Source organism: Somniosus microcephalus, chromosome 1 (assembly GCF_052327205.1).
Source record: "Somniosus microcephalus isolate GS21.2 chromosome 1, FLI_Smic_1.0, whole genome shotgun sequence".
Lineage (NCBI taxonomy): Eukaryota > Metazoa > Chordata > Chondrichthyes > Squaliformes > Somniosidae > Somniosus > Somniosus microcephalus.
This window is the reverse complement of record NC_140987.1, coordinates 262,268,601-262,280,607: the sequence shown is the minus strand read 5'-3', so window position 1 is coordinate 262,280,607 and position 12,007 is coordinate 262,268,601. Positions and strand designations below refer to the sequence as shown.

General features: G+C 49.2%; 1 protein-coding gene across 1 annotated transcript in view; it reads left to right on the top strand.

Annotated features, from left to right (window-relative positions):
- The first annotated feature begins 239 nt into the window (after positions 1–239).
- The window catches only part of susd1 (sushi domain containing 1), a 296,951-nt gene continuing 285,183 nt past the window's right edge, over positions 240–12,007 (top strand). The window contains exon 1 of the mRNA XM_085984560.1: positions 240–812. Coding sequence (XP_085840686.1) covers positions 707–812 — 106 coding nt within the window. The 5' untranslated portion in view covers positions 240–706. The remainder of the gene's footprint in view (positions 813–12,007) is intronic.

The following is a 12,007-nucleotide window of genomic DNA, read 5'->3' as shown; positions in this document are numbered from 1 at the left end:
GGTCATCTTCTTGTTTTCCCCACCTCAATATAGTCTAGCTTAAAAACTTTTTTACCAAGGCGGTGTCCCTTTAAATAAAATGTTTATCTGTACTTGGCCAACTCCCAGCTCCACATGTGCGAACGACCCTCCTTTCGATTAGCTGGAATCCTTGTGGTGGGCAATGTCACAGCTCCCTGGGCTTTGACCATTTCCTCTCCACCCTGCTATCTATATATACAGCATTAGCAATGGGAACGGTGTCAATCATAAGATGGTATACAGTATTGATACTGGGGTAGTCCCAATACTTGAATAAGTAAAATGGAATATTGATATTGGGGTAGTCCCAATACTTGAATAAATATGATATATTGATATTGAATAGACTACAAGCATTAGTTCGTAATCCTTTCACCCTAAAATAACAACGGCTGAATATAACAGTAGCAATTAATAGCGAAATGGAAATGACTTTGCAAAAATCCAGAAGTCAGTAAAGGTCACCACCCGAGACAGCCCTTGCTGGTTATTTCTGTCAGAATAGGAATAGCCATTTATTTATATATATATAAAAAAACGACTTTTTAATCTATTAAAGACACACTTATCAAAGGTAACCAGATAACAGTGGGAGCAGGCAGCACTGACAGGAAAAGACCCTGCTGCCAGTGATATAAGGACAAGCGGGGATCCTCTTGTTAAACTCAGAGTGCTTGTGCTGGCCATGAAGACCGAGCTGACCGCGGGCAAGAGCCGGGGCTGGAGCCGTGCTGCCCCTGTCCTGATCCTGTACACCGGGCTCTTGTACTCTGGCTTCCTGCACCTCCCCGGTGAGTGCGAATTTTATTCATTTAAATTAATTCAACTTTACTTTTCCACCCAAAGAATTATCATTGCCCGTGTCATCTACACGGGCGTTTGTGTGTGTGTACGCGGGGGTAGGAGAACAACTGAGTTTATTTGGGTAACTAAATCATTAAAAAATATTATACATACCTCGACGCACAATCATAAAAGTAAAGCTGCACATTTAATTTCAGGAGTTCTCCCATCATCATTTTGAAAGTGTAATGGTAAGGTGTCTGTTCCTAGTGATTATAGTTTTTGCTTGCCTATTTTTGGGCATTAGTAGTCTTTAAGCCTATAGGAGCCACCTTTGTCTTGGCTGTACTCGTAGACAGTTATCGTTTTGTTACCTGCGGGGTGATATCTCATGTTGTCCTCACGATAAGGTTTCCTGGTCGAGTGCTCCCTGTGAAATAATCCTACTGAAACCATACTTGTGTATCCTGTGACGCACAGAAACTCATTTGATCAGTTGAAATCTTGAAAAAAAATCAACTTCAGATATCTATTGCAATTCGGGGGGTGGGGGGGGGGGGGCGTCAAGCCTTTCCAATAAGTTTACAGAAAATTAATCACAGAAACTTACAGCACAGAAGGAGGCCATTCGGCCCGTCGTGCCTGTGCCGGCTCTTTGAAAGAGCAGTCGTGTTTAGTCCCACACCCCCGCTTTTTGTCCGTAACCCTGTAAGTTGTTCATCCTCAAGTGCCGATCCAATTCTGTTTTAAAATTATTGATGGAATCAGCTTCCATCACCTTTTCAGGTCGAGCGTCCCAGATCCCGACAACTCTCTGAGTGGAAATACCTTGTCTTCATTTTTTACTTCTTCAGGGAAGGTTATGGGCAATTCTATTAAAAAAAAATGAACTAATATTAATTCTCAACTTTATGGTTCAAGAAAAAACTGAGGGGTGACGTGGAGAAGATGTTTCCAATTGTGAGGGAGACCAGAACTAGGGGCCATAAACATAAGACAGTCACTAATAAATCCAATAGGGAATTCAGGAGAAACTTCTTCACCCAGAGAGTGGTGAGAATGTGGAACTCGCTACCACAGGGAGTGGTTGAGGTGAATAGCATAGATGCATTTAAGGGGAAGCTAGATAAGTACATGAGGGAGAAAGGAATAGAGGATATGCTGATAGAGTGAGATGACGAGGGGTGGGAGGAGGCTGGTGTGGAGCATAAACACCAGCATGGACCAGTTGGGCCGAATGGCCTGTTTCTGTGCTGTAAATAATATGCATATACTTGGGCTAAGTCCAAAAGAGATTTGCAGGGCTTTAAACATATTTCTTTAGATCTTAAAAAAGAAAAGCTTATAATATAGAGTAACATTGTATTACAACTCTGCAGCCTTCAATACAGTTGATCACACCACCCTCTTCCAAATACTCTCTATCCCTGTCCAGATCTTTTCTTGTTTCCACTCCTACCTATCCAGTTGTAGCCACAGCATCTCCAGTAATTGCTTCTCAGCCCATCACCTAGTGAATGCCCGCAAGGATCCACCCTTGGCCCCACCTCCTCCTCATCAGTGTCAGCTGTGGCTCAGTGGGTAGCACCCTGAGTCAGAAGTGGGTTCCAGTCCCACTCCAGAGACTTGAGCACAAGAATCCAGGCTGACACTCCAGTGCAGTACTGAGGGAGTGCTGCACTGTCGGAGGTGCCGTCTTTCGGATGAAACATTCAACTGAGGCCCCCATCTGCCATCTCAGGTGGACATAAAAGATCCTATGGCACTATTTTGAAGAAGAGCAGGGGAGTTATCCCTGGGGTCGTACCCAATATTTATCACTCAATCAACATCACTAAAAAGCAGATTATCTGCTCATTATCACATTGCTGTTTGTGGGAGCTTGCTGTGCGCAAATTGGCTGCAGCGTTTCCTACATCACAACAGTGACTCCACTTCAAAAAGTACTTCATTGGCTGTAAAGCACTTTGGGACGTATGGTGGTCGGGAAAGGTGCTACCTGCTGCTTCTTTGCAACATCAGCCGAAGCTGTGGGATTAGCTTTCACATGTTCGCCGATGGTGAGCTCCACCTCCCCCCGGCCTTTCTCTACCACCCCATCGCTCTCCACCTTCCCCCGGCCTTTCTCTACCACCCCATTGCTCTCCACCTCCCCCTGACCTTTCTCTACCTCCCCCCGACCTTTCTCTACCACCCCATCGCTCTCCACTTCCGCCCGACCTTTCTCTACCTCCCCCCGAACTTTCTCTACCACCCCATCGCTCTCCACCTCCCCCCGGCCTTTCTCTACCACCCCATCGCTCTCCACCTCCCCCCGGCCTTTCTCTACCACCCCATCGCTCTCCACCTCCCCCCGGCCTTTCTCTACCACCCCATCGCTCTCTACCTCCACCGACCTTTCTCTACCTCCCCCCGACCTTTCTCTACCACCCCATCGCTCTCCACCTCCCCCGACCTTTCTCTACCTCCCCCTGACCTTTCTCTACCACCCCATCGCTCTCCACCTCCCCCCGGCCTTTCTCGACCACCCCATCGCTCTCCACCCCCCCGACCTTTCTCTACCACCCCATCGCTCTCTACCTCCCCCCGACCTTTCGCTACCTTCCCCTGACCTTTCTCTACCACCCCATCACTCTCCACCTCCCCCGACCTTTCTCTACCACCCCATGGCTCTCCACCTTCCCCCGACCTTTCTCTACCTCCCCCCGACCTTTCTCTACCTCCCCCCGGCCTTTCTCTACCACCCCATCGCTCTCTACCTCCCCCCGACCTTTCGCTACCTTCCCCCGACCTTTCTCTACCACCCCATCACTCTCCACCTCCCCCGACCTTTCTCTACCACCCCATCGCTCTCCACCTCCCCCCGACCTTTCTCTACCTCCCCCTGACCTTTCTCTACCTCCCCCTGGCCTTTCTCTACCACCCCATCGCTCTCCACCTCCCCCCGACCTCTCTCTACCCCTCCACCCCCCTCAACCCCTCCACCCACTCTCTCTACCCCTCCGCCCACTCTCTCTACCCCTCCACGCCCCCTCTCAACCCCTCCACCCACTCTCTACCCCTCCACCCCCTCTCTCTACCCCTCCACCCCCCTCTACCCCTCCACCCACTCTCTCTACCCCTCCGCCCACTCTCTCTACCCCTCCACGCCCCCTCTCAACCCCTCCACCCCCTCTCTCTACCCCTCCACGCCCCCTCTCAACCCCTCCACCCACTCTCTCTACCCCTCCACCCACTCTCTCTACCCCTCCACCCCCTCTCTCTACCCCCTCCGCCCCCTCTCTACCCCTCCACCCCCGCTCTCTACCCCTCCACCCACTCTCTACCCCTCCACGCCCCCTCTCTACCCCTCCACCCACTCCCTACCTCTCCACCCCCGCTCTCTACCCCTCCACCCCCACTCTCTACCCCTCCACCCACTCTCTACCCCTCCACGCCCCCTCTCTACCCCTCCACCCTCTCTCTCTACCTCTCCACCCACACTCTCTCCCCCTCCACCCTCTCTCTCTACCTCTCCACCCACACTCTCTCCCCCTCCACCCTCTCTCTCTACCCCTCCACCCACTCTCAATTCAATTCAATTCAAATCGCTTTATTGGCATGATAAGGTACATCTTATGTTGCCAAAGCATCAAAATACATTTATGGTTGAACACATAAACGCAGTTCTATTCATACAGTGTATAAACAGGTATATCCCTGAGTGTATAAATATACATTCGCATTATTTATATATACTCTTTTCTTAGTTTACTGGTTGTCCCTCTGTTCATGGCAAGGTGTAACATAGTGTGCCGCCAGTGTTATACAGCTTCTCTCCTCCCCCAGTAGGTATGGGAGTTTTTGGTTGTCATTCAGATTTCTGAATTCAGGGCATATTTGTGAGAATTTTTGGTAGAAATTCTCCCTGATGCCCTGATATTTTCCACAGGCTGTGAGGAAGCGCATCTCTGTCTCCACTACTCCCTGACTGCAGTGAGAGCATATCCTGTCCTCTCTTGGCAGCCTGGTCTGCCCGTGTCTGCCTTTTTCGATCGCTAGGCTATGTTCGCTAAGTCTATACCTTGTCAAGGCTCTTCTCAGTTTGTTATCCTTTACCATGGTCAGGTAATCAGCTATGTTGTATTGTCTGTTTAGGGCCAGGTAGCAATTGAGTTTGCTTTGGGTTTTTGTTGTTTCTGCCCAATATGTCAGATATTTTTCCTTTTGCTTAGCGACGATTGTGTTGGGTCGAATTCTTTGTGTTATGCTGTCACTGTCCTGGGGCTGGTTATTGTTAGTAGTGTTAGTAGTTACTTCACTGAGTCCCAGGACTAATTGACTGAGGGTATTCTTCTTTATGGTCAGCTCTTGGCATTTCAGGGCGCCGTAGTGATAGCATTGGGGGTTGCTCATTTGTAGGTGATTCCAAAATTTGGTGGCTCTTTTTTGGATAGTGATTATTAATGGATATTGGCCTAGTTCCGCCCTGCATGCATTGTTTACTGTTTTCCTTTGAGTCCGGAGGATACTTTTACAGAATTCTGCATGTAGGATCTCAATTGGGTGTTTGTCCCATTTTGCAAATTCTTGTTGTGTTAGCGGTCCCCATACCTCACTGCCATAGAGCGCAATTGGTTCAATTACTGATTTGAAAATTTTTAGCCAAATGCTAATTGGGATTTCTATTTGGATTGATTTTTTAATGGCATAGAAAGCCCTTCTTGCTTTCTCTTTCAGTTCATTCACAGCCAGTTTGAAGTTTCCCGTAGAACTGATTTTTAAGCCCAAGTATGTGTAGTTGGTGGTTTGTTCAATTTTGGTTGTTCCTAGTGTGAAATTTATTTTGGGTCCCTGATGTTTGGATCTTTGCTGGAACACAAGGACCACCCTCTCTCTCTACCCCTCCACCCACTCTCTCTACCTCTCCACCCACACTCTCTCCCCCACCACCCTCTCTCTCTACCCCTCCACCCACTCTCTCTACCTCTCCACCCACTCTCTACCCCTCCACGCCCCCTCTCTATCCCTCCACCCACTCTCTACCCCTCCCACCCACTCTCTCTACCCCTCCACCCTCTCTCTCTACCCCTCCACTCCCACTCTCTACCCCTCCACGCCCCCTCTCTACCCCTCCACCCACTCTCTACCCCTCCCACCCACTCTCTACCCCTCCACGCCCCCTCTCTACCCCTCCACCCCCTCTCTCTACCCCTCCACCCACTCTCTACCCCTCCACGCCCCCTCTCTACCCCTCCACCCACTCCCTACCCCTCCACCCCCGTTCTCTACCCCTCCACCCCCACTCTCTACCCCTCCACCCACTCCCTACCCCTCCACGCCCCCTCTCTACCCCTCCACCCTCTCTCTCTACCTCTCCACCCACACTCTCTCCCCCTCCACCCTCTCTCTCTACCCCTCCACCCACTCTCTCTACCTCTCCACCCACACTCTCTCCCCCTCCACCCTCTCTCTCTACCTCTCCACCCACACTCTCTCCCCCTCCACCCTCTCTCTCTACCCCTCCACCCACTCTCTCTACCTCTCCACCCACACTCTCTCCCCCTCCACCCTCTCTCTCTACCCCTCCACCCACTCTCTCTACCTCTCCACCCACTTTCTACCCCTCCACGCCCCCTCTCTATCCCTCCACGCACTCTCTACCCCTCCCACCCACTCTCTCTACCCCTCCACCCTCTCTCTCTACCCCTCCACTCCCACTCTCTACCCCTCCACGCCCCCCTCTACCCCTCCACCCACTCTCTACCCCTCCCACCCACTCTCTCTACCCCTCCACCCACTCTCTCTACCTCTCCACCCACACTCTCTCCCCCTCCACCCTCTCTCTCTACCCCTCCACCCACTCTCTCTACCTCTTCACCCACTCTCTACCCCTCCACGCCCCCTCTCTATCCCTCCACGCACTCTCTACCCCTCCCACCCACTCTCTCTACCCCTCCACCCTCTCTCTCTACCCCTCCACTCCCACTCTCTACCCCTCCACCCCCTCTCTCTACCCCTCCACCCCCTCTCTCTACACCTCCACCACCCTCGACCCCTCCACCCCCCTCTCTATTCTGCCACCCAATTCAATTCAATTCAATTCAATTCAATTCAAATCGCTTTATTGGCATGACAAGGTACATCTTATGTTGCCAAAGCATCGAAAAACATTCATGGTTGAATACATAAATATAGATCTATCCATACAGTGTATAAACAGATATATCCCTGAGTGTATAAATATACATTCATATAATTTGTATATACTCTTTTCTTATATTTAGTGGTTGTCCCTCTGTTTATGGCAAGCTGTAACATAGTGTGCCACTAAGGTTACACAATTTCTCTCTTCCCCTAGTAGGTATGGGAGTTTTTGGTCGTCATTCAAATTTCTGAATTCCGGGCATATTTTTGTGAATTTTGGGTAGAAATTCTCCCTTATGCCCTGATATTTTCTACAAGCTGTGAGGAAGTGCATCTCTGTCTCCACCACTCCCTGACTGCAGTGAGAGCATATCCTGTCCTCTCTTGGTAGCCGGGTCTGCCTGTGTCTACCTTTTTCGATCGGCAGGCTATGTTCACTAAGTCTGTACATTGTCAAGGTTTTTCTCAGTTTGCTATCCTTTACCATGGTCAGGTAATCAGCCATGTTGTATTGTCTGTTTAGGACCAAGTAGCAATTGAGTTTGTTTTGGGTTTTTGTTGTTTCTGCCCAGCATGACAGATATTTTTCCTTTTGCTTAGTGACGATTGTGTTGGGTCGAATTCTTTGTGTTACGCTGTCACTGTCCTGGGGCTGGTTATTGTTAGTAGTGTTAGTACTCTCTACCACTCTCTACCCCTCCATCCCCACTCTCTACCCCTCCACCCTCTCTCTCGACCCCTCCACACCTTCTCTCGACCTCTCCGCCCCCTCTCTCGATCCCTCCACCCACTCTCTACCCCTCCACACCCACTCTTTACCCCTCCACCCTCTCTCTCGACTCCTCCACACCTTCTCTCGACCTCTCCACCCCCTCTCTCTACCCCTCCACCCCCTCTCTCTACCCCTCCCCACCCCCTCTCTCTACCCCTCCACCCTCTCTCTCTACCCCTCCACCCTCCACCCACTCTCTACACCTCCACCCACTCTCTCTACCCCTCCACCCCCTCTCTCAACCCCTCCACCCCCTCTACCCTCCACCCTCTCTCTCTACCCCTCCACCCCCCTCTACCCCTCTCTACCCCTCCACCCCCTCTCTCTACCCCTCCACCCCCTCAACCCCTCCACTCCCTCTCTCTACCCCTCCACCCCCTCTCTACCTCTCCACCCTCTCTCTACCCCTCCCCACCCCCTCTCTACCCCTCCACCCCCTCTCTCTACCCCTCCACCCTCTCTCTCTACCCCTCCACCCCCTCTCTCTACCCCTCCACCCTCTCTCTCTACCCCTCCACCCCCTCTCTCTACCCCTCCACCCCCTCTCTCTATGTAGTGTCCATGTGTAGATAAAGACACTGAAGACAGGAGTTGGTTCATAGGTATTTACTAAGCAAGTCTGGGGGGGGGGGGGTTTCTAAAGGATATACACAATACACAGGCTTATATAGCCCAAGTGGCAATTACCGGCATTACGCACACCTGGGGCTCTTAAAGGCACATACACCATAATTGCTCTTAAAGGCACATACACCACAATTCCTCCCCTTCTAGCTAACTAGTACATCATATTTTAAGTAATTATTAATTACATGTTATATGCAAAATAATATACATTGCTGTATTAATTAATTATAAGTTAGTCTCTCAGGAGGCTTCCTCACTCAGTCCGGATAACGCCTCGGGGGTGTAGTAGTTTCTGGTGGTGTAGTAGGTTCTTCTGGCAAGGCTGATTCGGCTTGAAGGCCAGTGTCGGGTTCATCGGGCTCCAGTATCACCGGATCGGAGGTAGATATGGGTATCTCTACTTCATCGTTAGATGTATAGAGTGGTGGTGTAGGTTGTCCCTTTTCGGATGACTTGATGATTTGGTCAGCATGGCGCCTTATTATGCTGTCTCCGATGTCCACGGTATACATCAGTGGTCCTAATCGTGTGCAGATAGTTCCAGGCTGCCATTTCTCGGTACGGTAGTCCCGGGCCAAAACCGGTTGGCCTATCTGGAAGGCCCTAGTCGGCCTTTCATTCATGCCCTGAAACTGCCGGTTCTCCACGTCCCTTCGGATGTTGGGCTTGACCAAATCCAGCCGGCATCTTAGGTTTCTATTGTAGAACATCATGGCGGGAGTTTGGTTAGTAACCATATGCGTTGCATTCCTATATGCAAATAAGAAGTTATCCACCTTGTGCTGAAGTTTTATGTCTTCATTACCCATGGCCTTGATGGCCTTCTTGAAGGTCTGGACAAACCTGTCAGCCAATCCATTGGTGGCGGGATGGTATGGGGCGGACGTGTAGTGCTTTACCCCATTGTTCTTTAAGAACTTTCTGAATTCTTCGGACACAAATTGCGGTCCATTATCAGAACATATCTGCTCCGGCAGCCCATTCCTGGCAAATATGGTCCTTAATACTGTGATGGTTTTTTCCGTGGTGGTGGAGGACATCTTTATTACCTCCGGCCACTTGGAGTGTGCATCAACTGCGATTAAGAACATTGAGTCCATAAATGGGCCAGCAAAGTTGATGTGCACCCTTTGCCAGGGAGATGAGGGCCACTCCCATGGATGTAGAAGGGCCTGTGGCGGAGCATTTTGGACCTTCTGGTATCCTAGGCAGCTCTTGGTCATGTCTTCGATGTCTCCATCGATACCTGGCCACCATACAAACGCCCTAGCTAGGTTCTTCATTTTCACTCCACCCAGATGCCCCTCGTGAAGCTCCTTTAGCACTTTATCCTGGAGTTTGGGTGGAATCACCACTCTGGATCCACACATCAAGGTTCCTCGGCACACTGACAGCTGTTCTCTTCTTTGCGAGAATGCTGGCAACAGTGGTTCGCCATGTGCTGGCCATCCCTTCACTGTTAAATCGTAGACCCGTGAGAGAGTAGGGTCATTTCTTGTCTCCCTTTCAATGGCAGAATTTGTCACCGGTAGACATTCCACTATGGTAGAGTGGAATATCTCTACTGGGTCTACTGTAGGTGCCTCTTCTATCGTTGGCAACGGTAGGCGTGATAAACCGTCAGCATTCCCATGCTGTTTTGACCCTTTGTATTCAATGTTGTATTGGTGTGCCCCTAGAAAAAGGGACCACCTCTGTAGTCTTTGTGCCGTCATAATGGGGACACCTTTTTTAGGGTTGACTATGGAGATGAGGGGTTGATGGTCAGTCAGCAAGGTAAATTTTTGTCCGTGTAGGTAATGGTTGAATTTCTTCACTCCCCATACCAGGCTGAGTGCTTCCCTGTCTATCTGGGCATAGTTACACTCAGCTGAGTTCAATGAGCGTGACGCAAAAGCTATCGGCCGTTCCGAGCCATCAGGGAATCTATGGGACAATACCGCTCCTATGCCGTAAGGGGATGCATCGCACGCCAGTCTGATTGGTAGTGATGGGTTGTAATGAGCCAAAATTTTCTCGGATGTGATTAAGTCTTTACATTTATGGAAGGCACGTTTACAGTCTTCGTTCCATTTCCAAATCACTCCTGTCTGTAGAAGATCATTAAGAGGGTGTAGAATAGTTGATAAGTTCGGTAAAAATTTATGATAGTAATTTATTAATCCCAGGAATGACCTTAATTGTGAAACATTTTCAGGTGCTGGGGCTTTTATAACTGCTTCAATTTTTTCAGGTGACTTATGCAACCCTTCCTTATTAATTATGTGGCCACAATATGATATCTGATTTTGGAAAAATTCGCACTTGGGGCGATTTGCTCGTAGGCCCCGTTCTTTCAGCCTAGTGAGCACCTGCTCCAAATTGGCAAGGTGCTCGTTGTCATTTTCTCCTGTTATAAGGATGTCGTCTAGGTAGCATTGAGTCCCCGGAATCCCTTGCAGGACTTGCTCCACAGCTCTTTGCCAGATAGCTGGAGCTGATGCTATTCCAAAAACCAGTCGATTGTACTGGTACAGGCCTTTGTGTGTGTTTATTGTGAGATACTTTTTAGAGGTCTCCTCAACCTCCATCTGTAGATATGCCTGTGCCAAGTCAATTTTTGTGAAACGTTTCCCTCCGGATAGTGAGGCGAAAATATCTTCTATCCTCGGAAGAGGATACTGTACCGTGTGAAGGATCGGGTTTACAGTCACCTTAAAGTCCCCACAGATGTGAATTTTTTTCTGTTCCTCAGAGTTATTTTTCAATGTTTTTTTCATGACTGGAACGATGGGTGTTGCCCATTCGCTCCAATCTATTTTGGATAATACGCCTGCCTTTTCCAAATTCTTCAGCTCTGCCTCGACTGCCGGACGTATTGCGTATGGCACCGGTCTTGCCTTAAAACATTTTGGAATTGCTGTATCTTCCACTTTTATTGAGGCGGTGATGCCTTTCAAGGTTCCTAGTTTCTCTTGAAACACTTCTTTGGCGTTGGCCAAGATGTCTTTTAATCGTTCAGGTATGATGTCATCATTGTTTTTTTTCCTTACTGGTCACCGTCAGTGCCTGAATGGAGTGCCAGTCTAAACGTATCTTCCTTATCCATTCACGTCCCAACAACGGTGGACCACCATCTTGTAGAATGTATAAATACAACTTTTGTATTTCTTTGCCGTTGTATACCACAGGCACCCTTATTTTTCCTTTGGGGTAGACTTTCTGCCCTGTATATGTTTTTAAGATAATGGATGTGTCTTTTAGAGGTATATGCGAAAATAGCCTCTCGTAATCTCGTCGATTTATTACGGTTAGAGCTGATCCTGTATCTAGCTCCATTTTAACTGGGGACCCTGCTATTGTGAGGGTAACCCAAATGGTTTGGTAATCCTCTTTGGTAAGTACATTATGTAATTTGAGATAGCTTAGTCTCTTGTTTCCGGAGTCGCTATCGCTATTCTGGTCTTCGGAGCTATTGTCCGTCATCATTTGTACCTTCCTGTACTTTTCTTTATTGATTTTTTGTTTTCTGTCAGTGGATTTATTTTGTCCAGATTGGCATACCCGTGCAACGTGTCCAATCTTACCACATTGCCTGCATGCTTTGCCCTTGAACCAGCAGTCCCTCTGGTTATGGGTGGATCTGCCGCAGCGATAACATCTTCCGAACTCCTGTGTCATTTTATGGGTGCCGAAGTC